Here is a 12,707-nt window from a genome sequence, read left to right as displayed (position 1 = left end):
ATAATGACACTATCCTGACAAATGGAAATCACCTGTGGAGCGTGCCTGGGTCCCACTCCCAGTGATTCTGATTTAGTTGGTCCATAGAGCAGTCTGGACATGGGGATCTTTCAAAGCTTTCAGAAGATCCTGACATGCAGCCGAGGCTGATAGCCACTGCCCCAGAGTGATCAATGGAGGGAGGGTCAAGGTTGGGCTCCTGAGTCCCAGCTCTCCCACTTAAAGATCGCCTACCAAGCTAGGCTTGGTGGCTTGCTCCTGTAATCCCAGCACTTTGGGAGGCCAAGGCGGGTGGATCACGAGGTCAGAAGTTCAAGACCAGCCTGGCCGACATGGTGAAACCCCATCTCTACTAAAAATACAAAAATTAGCCAGGCATCGTAGTGGGTGCCTGTAATCCCAGCTATTTGGGAGACTGAGGCAGATAATTGCTTGAACCCGGGAGGCAGAGGTTGCAGTGAGCCAAGATCACACCATTGTACTCTAGCCTGGGCGACAGAGTGAGACTCTGTCTCAAAAGAAAAAAAACAAAATCACCTACCACTAAGTTCCTGGCAGGGCCCTTGGCTTTCCAACTTCTGCTGTAATATGACAGTGCTCTTTTGTGTCAAGTGGTCTTCAGAACCAACAGCTAGAAGAAGGGCAGAGTCTAAAGGGGCTTGGATAAGGGGATGTTCCCTTCTAGACCTGGGTGGAGAACATCTAAGCATAATGTTCTTGAATTGCCCTTCCTCCAGTGCCCACTCCACCGCAGTCCATCCTGAATGTCTTTTTTTTCCCAAAAGAAAATCCTGGGAAGAAAAGACATTCTTTGCTTTGGTGAAAATGATGTTTTTGGTGAAAGCCACTGCTCTTACCTAGAACACCAAGCATTTAAATATTTCAGCTGGTTGTTACCTTAGAGATGCTAGGAGATGGGCCCCTGCATGCCATACTAACAAAGGAACCCACTGTGTTTTGTAGGTTTGATAGCATCCACCCTCATCAAATGCTGGATGCCAGGCACATCGAGATCCAGCAGATGGAATCCACTATGGCCTCCATTTCTGAGTCTGCCAGCTTATTCGAAGTCAATGTCCCTGACTATAAGCAGCTGAGGGAGTGCAGGAAGGAGGTCTGCCAACTGAAGGAGCTCTGGGACACCATTGGAATGGTGACCTCCAGTATCCATGCCTGGGAGACCACACCCTGGAGGGATATCAAGGTGGAAGCCATGGAGTTGGAGTGCAAACAGTTTGTCCGGCATATCCGAAACCTGGACAAGGAGGTCAGGTCCTGGGATGCATTCACAGGCCTGGAAAGCACTGTGTGGAACATGCTGAGCTCCCTGAGGGCAGTGGCTGAGCTGCAGAATCCAGCCATCCGGGAGCGGCACTGGAGGCAGCTGATGCAGGCCACTGGTGTGAGCTTCACTATGGACCAGGACACCACCCTAGCACACCTGCTGCAGCTCCAGCTGCACCACTATGAGGACGAGGTCCGGGGCATTGTGGACAAAGCTGCGAAAGAGATGGGTATGGAGAAAACCTTAAAGGAGCTGCAGACCACCTGGGCTGGCATGGAATTCCAGTATGAGGCCCACCCCGGGACCAATGTCCCCCTCCTGCGCTCTGATGAGGACCTCATAGAGGTTCTGGAGGATAATCAAGTTCAACTTCAGAACCTGGTGATGTCCAAGTATGTTGCTTTCTTCCTGGAGGAGGTGTCGGGCTGGCAGAAGAAGCTCTCCACAGCAGATGCTGTCATCTCTATCTGGTTTGAAGTGCAGCGAACCTGGACTCACCTGGAAAGCATATTCATTGGATCTGAAGATATTCGGGCACAGCTCCCCCAGGTACCTGCTAAGGAAATCTAGAATCTCTCTATTCTCTGATCCAGGGTGAAGGGAAGGTCACCCATTTTCTGTATTGTCTGGGCTCTTTCCTTTTCTGCCTCCTTGCTTTGACTTTACTTAAAGACACCTCCCACAGATGCTCACCTTACCTGCCACCAAAAGTTAGGCAGAGGAAAAGAGGGACAGCGAAATGCACACCAATCAGTTTGTCCTTAGATGAGTAGGAAAAAGAAAGGAGAATCTCATGCAGAAAAAAAAATGTGTATATAAGAAAGATTAAAAAAAATACTGGCTACTGCAGTTTGGGATGAGGTCCTCACGGGTTACTTCTTGGATCATTAAAATTCAAGTGTCCACTGAAAGTGAGTCTCATTTCCAGGCAAATTCAAGTTCCTTCTCAGCAGCACGCCATTCTATCAACCACTGGCCTGTGCCAGCACTCCAACTACCAGCTGTCAGCTAAACTCCAAACAATGGATATCCCTAAAATACGTGTTCTTCTCATTATTACCTTCCCTGTGCTTGATTGCCCCTTTTGATTAGTCCTAATTAATGTGCCATTAATTTACCTCTCTCTCAGTGGACTCTGATTCATTTTTAATTTTTTTCTTTGGGCTTCCTCTGTATTATTTCAGTACGGCAAGTTCTTTGCTTACAAATTAGCTTGATTCCAAAATGTCACGCGCTGTCCAGACTTTGGTTAGAAATTAAGGCACGTTCTGCCCACAGTTTTGCTGCTAATTCCAAAAAGCATATTTAGTGTAATACTGTAGATTAAAGGTTGTATATTTGCAGTGAAAAACAATAGAAAACAATTCTGTATGGCAGTTGTCATTAAGTAAAATTGAATAAGCCAGATTTTATTTATCTCAGACGCCAGCAATTGAAACAGGCCAGGCTTAATTAGAAGGGGGCAGGGACAGAGGTGAAGATTCTTGCAGAAACTTTAAGAGAGATGATTGAGAACTTTTAATTAAAAATATTGAAGAATTAGTATCATTAACCTGTATACAGTGCCACAGGTTTGTGTATAAAATATGTAAACACATTTACTTTCTCTGTAATAACAATGAAACAGAAACAGTTTCAAAACATAATAAAATCAACCAGGCTCCAACACCCTAACTGGTAACTATTTTCATTCATTATGAATTTTTCCCAACTTTTGTTCATGTACATACATATTTTTACATAATTGCTCTCAGTGTAATTGTAATTTTCTATTTAATTTTTTTCATTTGAACATTTATGCCAGATATTTCAGATACTTCTACAACCTTGATACTGTTTTATTTTTGATTAGGGCAAAACATCTCATTGAGGAATCATATTTTACTTTGCCCTCTTGTATTTTGTTTGCTTGTTTGTTTTGAGACGGCACTTTGCTCTGTTGCCTAGGCTATAGTGTAGTGGCGTGATCACGGCTCACTGCAACCTCCGCCTCCATTCAAGTGATCCTCCTGTCTCAGCCTCCTGAGTAGCTAGGATTACAGGCGAGTGCCACCACGCCAAGCTAATTTTTGTATTTTTAGTAGAGACGAGGTTTCACCATGTTGGTCAGGTTGGTGTCGAACTCCTGACCTCGTGATCCGCCCGCCTCAGCCTCCCAAAGTGCTGGGATTATAGGCTTGAGCCACCACACCTGGCCTACCCTCTTGTTTTTAAGGGCAGGATCACAGAGAGAAGGAATGGCAGGCCTGGGCTTGAGTCCTCATTCTCTCACTTGCAGCTGTGGGACCTTGGGCAGAGTACTTAACCTCTCAATGCCTTGGTTTCCCTGTGTGTAAATTGGGACTAATACTAGTATCTATTCCAGAGTCTTCATTAAAACAATGCACATAACACATACCATTATGATTGTTGTTATGTAATAATAATACCACAAGCTCTACCACCTCACCAGGTGCCATGTATTTGGCTGAAGCACGTGGCATATATTAGTCTGTCCATCATTTCAGTGATACTGTGAGTGTGTATGTCTGGGAAAAATGATAACAACTGATCAATTTTGACATCAAAGGAGTATATTTGCTGACGGAGAATTCATTTTGGTTATATACTTTTGCATTGGTCCAGAAAGAACATTCCAGAAAGATCCACTATCTACTTAGGAATCAAGTGTTGTATGCCTGGGGTTTGGGGGTGGTCTCTGAGACCTTTTCAGAGAGTCCTCAAGATCAAAATTATCTTAATAATCATATTAAGATGTTATCTGCCTTTTTTCTTGCTCTCATTCTTCCATGAGTGTACAGTGGGGTTCTCCAGAGTTCAGATGACATGTGATATCATAATAAATTGATACAGAAGCAGTTTTCTGTTAAATCGGATATTGCAGAGATTTGATGAAGGTGAAATCATGACCCCTTTTCAACTGTTATTTTTTTGTTTTGGAAAACATATTTAAGTATTTTATTTATGCTAACATAATGTGTTTATTATTGTTACTTTTTTTTTTTTTTTTGAGATGGAGTCTCGCTCTGTCACCCAGCATGATCTTGGCTCACTACAACCTCTGCCTCCCGAGTTCAAGCAATTCTCCTGCCTCAGCCTCCTGAGTAGCTGAGATTACAGATGCATGCCACCATGACTGGCTATTTTTTTATTTTTTTTATTTTTTTTTATTTTTAGTAGAGAGGAGGTTTCACCATGTTGGTCAGGCTGGTCTCAAACTCCTGACCTTGTGTTCCACCCGCCTCGGCCTCCCAAAGTTCTGGGATTACAGGTGTGAGCCACCACGCCCGGCTTATTATTGTTACTTTTTAAATCTTTGTTTTGTTTTGTTTTGTTTTGTTTTGAGACACAGTCTCCCTCTGTTGCCCAGGCTGGAGTGCAGTGGCATGATCTTGGCTCTCTGCAACTGCAAACTCCATTCTCTGGGTTCAAGCAATTGTCATGCCTCAGCCTCCTGAGTAGTAGCTGAGATTATAGGCATGCACCACCAAGCCCAGCTAATTTTTGTATTTTTAGTTGAGACAGGGTTTCTCCATGTTGGTCAGGCTGGTCTCGAACTCCTGGCCTCAAACCATCACCCTGCGTCAGCCTCCGAAAGTGCTGGGATTACAGGTGTGAGCCACTGTGCCCGGCCTAAATGCATTAATGAATATTTTTAGAAATTTCTTTAAAAAAAAACCTTTAGCCTCTGGTACAGAAAATATTGAAAGATATGATAGATAGGACCTACATAAACAAAAGCTCTTGGACTCCTAAATAATTTTTGAAAATGTAAATGGATTCTAAGCTGAAAATGTTTGAGAACTGCTGCTTAAACTAAGGGTGTTTCCTTCCTTGAGTCTCTTCTCTATATTTGACAACCCAGGAACAAGTTTCTGCTTCTAACTGGCTCCATGGAGGGAGCTTCTAGGAACTGAACGGAGTGGTGGTTAATTGGTTCCACATTTTTATTTGCAGGATTCTAAAAGGTTTGAAAGCATCAACATTGACTTTAAAGAGCTAGCTTATGATGGCCAGAAAACTCCAAATGTGGTGGAAGCCACCAACAAACCAGGCCTGTATGAAAAGCTGGAGGATATTCAGGGCAGGTGAGGGTCCACTGGTTACCCCTTCTCTAATAAGAAGGCATCGTTTCCTTTTCCCCATCGTCTCTGAGACCAGTGGTCGGGAGTGAGTATGCGTGCCTTGCATGTCTCTCACTTTGCCTGTGTGTTTGGGTAACACAGGGCATTATTAGAGATGTTGACGCCAGTGTAGACACATCCATGTATATCTTTGCAAATATCATTAAGTGTTTCTTGTGCTAATTTTTGCATATATTCCATCTCTTGCATATATGTACATTTAGGTAATATATGTGTATCCATGGGTCTAGGCATTCTTAATTGGGAAATTCTATGTTCTGTGCCCTCAGATTGTGCCTGTGTGAGAAGGCCCTGGCAGAGTACCTCGACACCAAGAGGCTTGCCTTCCCTCGGTTTTACTTTCTCTCCTCCTCTGATCTGTTAGACATCCTTTCCAACGGCACGGCTCCACAACAGGTAAGCTGGAGGAGCATCTGCAGAAAGGTCTAGGAGGACTGAGGGGTGCCCAGCAGGAGGCAGTTTCCGGCTCCCCATCATCATCATGCCTCTTCTCTCTGGCAGGTTGTGTACTTCAGACCTGTGTTGCCCCCAGCATCATCATATACCTCGGAGCTTCCTTCTTTCCTTCCTTCCTTCCTTCCTTCCTTCCTTCCTTCCTTCCTTCCTTCCCTTCCCTTCCCTTCCCTTCCCTTCCCTTCCTTCCCTCCCTCCCCCTCTTCTTTCTTTCTTTCCTTTCTTTCTCTCTTTCTTTCTTTCTCCTTTTTTTTTGACAGAGTCTTACTTTGTTGCCCAGGCTGGAGTCAGTGGCGCAATCTCGGCTCACTGCAATCTCCACCTCCTGGGTTCAAGCGATTCCCCTGCCTCAGCCTCCCAAGTAGCTGGTACTACAGGCGTCTGCCACCATGCCAGCTGATTTTTTTTTTGTCTTTTAGTAGAGACGGGGTTTCACCATGTTGGCCAGGATGGTCTTGATCTCCTGACCTCATGATCCGCCCGCCTCAGCCTCCCAAAGTGCTGGGATTACAGCCGTGAGCCACTGTGCCTGGCCACCTCAGAGCTTTCTTAATCCGCATCAGTATTGCTGCTCAGCATGCCCTCTGGCCCATCAGAGGCTAATCCCTAACAAAGAACTGAGAAACTTTGAGTATGGCAAAGGTGGAAGAGGTTAAGGCTTGACAGAGAATGCCTTCAATCTGGTTCTAAAGAGTGATCCAGGAAATACTGGTCAAATTGGATAGCTAAAATTTCTATAGGGAGATAAGATTGGAAGTTATGTTAACTGAAATGTGGAGGTAAGGCTTGTTGGCAAAAGCCTATATGAGAAGCCCAAAATTTGGGGTTCTGCCTTCTGGTTCTAGGCAGTTACTAGCCATATAGTCGTGGACATGTGACTTCTTAGCAACAAACTTTCCTCATCTGTAAAACAGAAGAAACCTGCTGTGTTCGAAGGTTTTGTGAGCATTAAAGTAACTAATTGAAGCAGTGTTGGTATTTGGAGCTACAGGCATTGGTTCTGAAATTTGGGAGTGCACCAGAATCCCTTGGAAGGCTTGTCAAAGTACAGATTCCTCGGTCCCACTCCCACTGTTTCTGATTCACTACATCTGGGTGGAGCTGGAGAATTTGCATTTCTAAGAATTTTCCCAGTATGCTGCTGGTCTCTAGGGACTACACTATGAGAACTACTGCTCTCAACATTGTCTGGTTCTCAAAATGCTTGGATTAGTTCTTTTTCCTGATGTGATTTTGTTCTTCATTTAAAGTATAGTTGGGCTCATTTGCTTCTTTTTGCTTTCAGTGTTAGGGTTTTTCCCATACTTGTTTATTTGATTGTTTGAATATGTATGACGCTGATAGGATTCCAAAAGTCAAACTATGCAAAAAGATATGTATATATTCAGATACATAATTTTCCCTCCTCTGTTCCTTTCATGCCATCACCGCCTCTGCTCCACCCCCTATAGGTAACCAATTTCATTAATTTCTGGGTTATCTTTCCTATGTCTATCTTTACAAAAATAAGCAAATGCATATTTACATTCATGCATGTACATTTTCTAATTTCCCGTTCTTTCATACACAAAAGGTAGCATGCTACGCCTACCTGTTGGCACTCTGCTTTTTTCTGCTTAGCTATATAGCTTGGAAATCACTCCATATCAAGTCAAAGATATCTCCCTCATTTTGTAATATTTGCATCATATTCCATGGATATACCATAGTTTGGCCATAGGTTATTTATAACATTTTGTAATTACGAATAATGTGGCATTGAATAATCTTGGACTTTGTATTGTTGGCGTCTGCCTTCCAGGTAAACTCCTAATAGTGAGATTGCTGGTTCAAAGGGTAGATACAGATGTAGTCTTGTTAGATATTGCCAAGTTTCCCCCCTTTTGCTTCACCACAAACAACAGACGAGAGCTTCTCAAACAGAGCCAAAGGATGGAACCACGCATAAGTTTTTTTGTCTTTGACTTACCCTTTCTAACAGTGAAATTAGGTTTTGATTTGTTTATAAGAAGCAAGTACTAAAGAGAGATTATCCCTGATAGTTATAGTACTTCTTTTTTTCCTATAGATGGAAATATTTCCAAAGTAGCCCAGGTGTGGTGGTGTTGAAATATTTATTGTTAATGCATTAGTATTCTGTATTATAAATGTATTTCTATTCATTCTATATATAGAAGGGGTCAGATCACTGCCAGATTTTTTTATACCTCACTCTTTTTAAAAATTAGTTAATTTTTTTTTTTTTTGGAGGTGGGATCTTGCTCTGTTACCCAGGCTAGAGTGCAGTGGCATGATCGTAGCTCACTGCAGCTTCAAACTCTTGGGCTTAAGCGATCCTTTCACCTCAGTCTCCAGAGTAGCTGGGACTACAGGCGTGAGCCACCTCACCCAGCTAATTTTTAAAAATTCTTTGTAGAAACGGGGTCTTGCTTTGTTGCCTGGGCTGATTTTGAACTCCTGGCTTCGAGCAATCCTCCCCCACCTCGGCCTGCCCCAGTGTTGGGATTACAGGCATGAGCCACCAGAATAGGCCTCATTCTTACTTACGTTGATTCATTTCTTATTTGATTTGAGTACATTTTTGAGTAGTCCCCACACCCTAAGAGTTGAAGCATGGTGGAATACATCCTAATGCCTTCTATATCTGTGACTCTGTCATTTCACATGTGAGTAAGTGAATGGTTAGGGTTAGAATTCATGAGTCACAGTGACTACCTCTCAATCCATGCAGATATCACTCTGCTGTTTGTTGTTACAAAGAAGTCATCTGAGGCCTGCCTGCTTTACAGAAAATTTCTAGATAGCCTAATTTCTATCTAGGTCCCTATAGAGAATAAAATTTAAATTAATTTATCAAAATTTGTATGCTTATATACTTGCTTTATTTTGTTCATTTATCCCTAAAACATGATAAGGTTTTGTCCTATCTGAAAACCAGAGCTTTTATGATCTGGAAAAAGTTTTCTTCTAGCATGTGTTTAAATATTATATCTATTCCATTTATCTGTATATTTTTTCATTCAGGTTTATCATACTTCCATAAGCTGAGATTCCACTTTATACACGCTATATACATTACCTTCTCTTTAATCACATTTTTATCTCTTAGTCCTCTTCCTTGGCATTTATCACTAAGTTTCTCAAGCTCTTCCAACATATTTAATTTTTTGTGTCAATTCAGCACTTTAGTGTCGTTAATACTGCTATAAACTGTACTCTGCCATTGTTAGTCTCTTTATTTCTCTACCTCTACCAAGTCATCTTTCACATGTTTTATAGACTTCATGTTTCTTTAATTTAATTGAAGGTAAAGTAAGGTGATATTTTCCAAATTGACTTGTTTCCATTATTAAAGGTTTAAAAAATTTTATATATAATTTTATCTAAAGTTATATATAATTTTATGTAAAGGTTAAAAATGTATATATGTATTTTATATATAAATTTATATATTTATATATTTATGTATTTTATATATAAAATATATATATTTATATATAAAATTTATATATATAATTTATATATTTATATATTTTATATATAAAATTGTATATATAAAAAAGTTAAAAATTTATATATATTTTATACACAAAAATTTTATATATAATTATATAGATAAAAATTGTATATAAAAAATTTTATATATAATTTATATATAATTTTATACATATAAAATTTTATGTTACTTTATAACACATATAGTATATATACCTATATAAAATTTAGATATATAATATGTACTTATATATTAATAATATACTGATATATTAATATATTGTATATATTATATTATTAATATAATAGCAATATATTCTATAATATATCTATATTATTAATATATGTTAATATATTATACATATTATATATCATATATAAAATAACATATATACATTGTATATTTTTTATATATATACTCTTATTTGCCCTCTTGAGTCCTGTTTTCTCCTTTTAAATTTGGGATATTTTCATAGGTCCTATATTGTTGTTTTTAATTTGCTATTTTTTTTTTCAACAAAGAAAGGTCTATCTTGGTATTTGTCCCAAATCAGTGTGGGTGGTGTCTCCATGGGCACCTTCACAGTTTACCTAAATACTCTTAGATTTGTCCTCTCATCTCATAAGCTGGAGAGCTGGTTCTTCTAAATTTAGCATTAAAAGTCAGCATACCAGCAACTGGAGGGCCCTTTGTAATTATTTAAGAAGCTCTACCGGGGGCAGGTTCTGTTTATTCTTTTTCCTTCAGTCTGCCATTTTCTTCACCTCAGGACCACAACATAGCTCTGTCCAGCATCCCTCCTAGCACTACTGCCCCAGGCAATCACTGTAGAGGACCTCTACACCTGAGATACCATGCCTGGGAGCAGCCTGGCACAGCCAGACTTTATGCTTGCCATGAGCATGCCTGCCCTGCTTGGAAACCTTCTGATGTGTGTTTGTTGAACTGAAGAGGTTTCAAGAATGGGGTGGCTATGGCTGGGCATGGTGCACCACTCTCACTAGTTTCATTTAGTCTTCCTTTGGCCACTTCTACGGATTCATAATCCCAATACTTTGGGAGGCCAAGGCAGGCAGATCAGGAGTTTGAGACCAGCCTGACTAACATGGTGAAACCTCGTCTCTACTAAAACTACAACAATTAGCTGGGCGTGGTGGCACTCGCCTGTAATCTCAGCTACTCAGGAGGCTGAGGCAGGAGAATCGCTTGAACTTGGGAGGTGGAGGTTTCAGTGAGCCCAGATTGCGCCACTGTACTCCAGCCTGGGTGACAGAGCAAGACTCCATCTCAAAAAAAAAAAAAAGAATAGGGTGGATTCTTCCACAGGCTACTGTCACCACCACTGTTGACTCTCCAGAATCGGTGTGTGTTAGCATTTTTCTACCAGGTGGTCCTCTGCTCATTTCCTGTACCATGGTAGTGTTTTCTTAGGAAGAAAGTTTACAACTTCCCCATGGTATTTTTCTCCAATCTAGTCCTATCTATAGTAGACCAAGCAGAATTTAGTCAAACCATTGTGGCTTAGTTGGTTTGTAGCTAGTGCACCACTCTCACTAGTTTCATTCAGTCTTTCTTTGGCCACTTCTACGGATTCATTTTATTCCTGTCCTCACATCAGCGTTGTTCCCACAAACTTCCTTCTAAATGCTTGGTATCCACCACTCTGTCTTTCACAATGATTGTCACATGGCAGGCCTCTAAACAATTGTAATAAGCGACTTCCCGAACACGTTCTATGATCCTTTGGCCTGGTTTCCCTTCATAGGTTCAACGTCACCTTTCCAAACTCTTTGACAACATGGCCAAGATGCGATTCCAGCTAGATGCCAGTGGGAAACCAACCAAGACAAGCCTTGGCATGTACAGCAAAGAAGAAGAGTATGTGGCTTTCAGTGAGCCCTGTGACTGCAGCGGGCAGGTAACACGATAGCCCTTTTCCCTCCATCTGCTTTTCTCTCTCAAATGCCTTCATTCAAACATGATCAGCATCAACTCTAGGAGGGCCTTTCTGGCCTTGGTCCAGAGCTGCTGTCGGTGCCCTCCAAGAGCCAGCTTCTTTGACTTGAACTGACTTTGGAGCAGCAGCTGGTGCCCTACTTTCCTCTTTCGGGGAAGGACACATGTCAACATTCATATATTTTCCTTAACCGAGGGAAATAAAATGCACATAAACAACTACCCAAGTCAATGAGAAAAGGATTTTAAAATGATTAGTGGCACCAGGAGACATCAACATGGCAACCCCTAGAGCATCCTGCGGGGGAATCTGGGACGCTGACACCCTCCCTGGGAGAAAAATGTCCTTTCTTGACACCAACTGCTTTCCTGAGATGTCCCCTCTCTGCACAAATGTGCCTCAGTGTCACTTCCTCCCACAGTCTTCCCCTTGGAGAACCAACTACCGCCCTGCTCCAGAAACTGCTTCCTCCAAATCTCCATGTCTAGTGCAAGGGACACAAGCCATGGGACCATTTTCCCCTTAAGTCTCCTTCCCATCCATTAGCACCACCGCTGAAGTATAAGCTTCTGAAATAATCCAGCAAAGCATTGCCCCTGGGGATTCTCATCTAGTGCCAAATAACACCTGGAGTAAGGATATTTTTACAGAGTTCCACCCTTATCACCTATAGCTAAGAAAGCAATTCTAGTACCAGAAAATAATCGCTTCTCAGTTATATGAGGGTGGCCCTGGGGTTTCATTCACAATGTGTTCTTTCTGTAGACCCAGAAAGCATTTAGTTGGGGAATACAATCCTGGTTTGTACTTCATACTCAGGAGGGACAAAGTCATAAGAAGCCACTGACTTATTTACACCCAGCTCAACCCAGATTTCTATTTCCTTGTATGAGCTCTGGGTGACAGCCTCCACCCCCTTAACCTGCTGCTAGTCTGTCCTGCATATTCCAAATGCACACTGCGGACTGCTATTAATTAAGTCTGGGTCTCGCTTATCACCATCCCGGATTACGTAAACAGCACATCCCTCTGCACCTTCTGGCAGCCACTTGGGACTGTATACAATGTCTGGACCCCCCTTCCTTCACTCCCTCAGACTGAGTGGAAGAAAATATGTAGGACTAATCAAAACTTTTTTTTTTTTTTTTTTTTGAGATAGAGTCTTGCACTGTTGCCCAGGCTGGAGTGCAGTGGCATGATCTCGGCTCACTGCAAGCTCTGCCTCGCGGGTTCATGCCATTCTTCTGCCTCAGCCTTCCGAATAGCTGGGACTACAGGCACCTGCCACCATGCCCGGCTTTTTTTTTGTGTTTTTAGTAGAGACGGGGTTTCACCATGTTAGCCAGGCTGGTCTCAATCTCCTGACCTCAT

At 41.8% G+C, this 12,707-nt stretch overlaps 1 protein-coding gene across 1 annotated transcript in view; it reads left to right on the top strand.

Moving 5' to 3' along the window:
- Nucleotides 1-12,707, top strand: part of DNAH9 (dynein axonemal heavy chain 9) — a 386,382-nt gene that overhangs the window by 97,769 nt on the left and 275,906 nt on the right. Inside the window, exons 20-23 of the mRNA XM_033184520.1 lie at nt 964-1,834; nt 5,243-5,373; nt 5,700-5,826; nt 11,145-11,297. Coding sequence (XP_033040411.1) covers nt 964-1,834; nt 5,243-5,373; nt 5,700-5,826; nt 11,145-11,297 — 1,282 coding nt within the window. The remainder of the gene's footprint in view (nt 1-963; nt 1,835-5,242; nt 5,374-5,699; nt 5,827-11,144; nt 11,298-12,707) is intronic.

This window comes from Trachypithecus francoisi, unplaced genomic scaffold (assembly GCF_009764315.1).
Source record: "Trachypithecus francoisi isolate TF-2019V2 unplaced genomic scaffold, Tfra_2.0 Lachesis_group20, whole genome shotgun sequence".
Taxonomy (NCBI): Eukaryota; Metazoa; Chordata; class Mammalia; order Primates; family Cercopithecidae; genus Trachypithecus; species Trachypithecus francoisi.
This window is presented reverse-complemented; position numbering and strand designations above follow the sequence as displayed.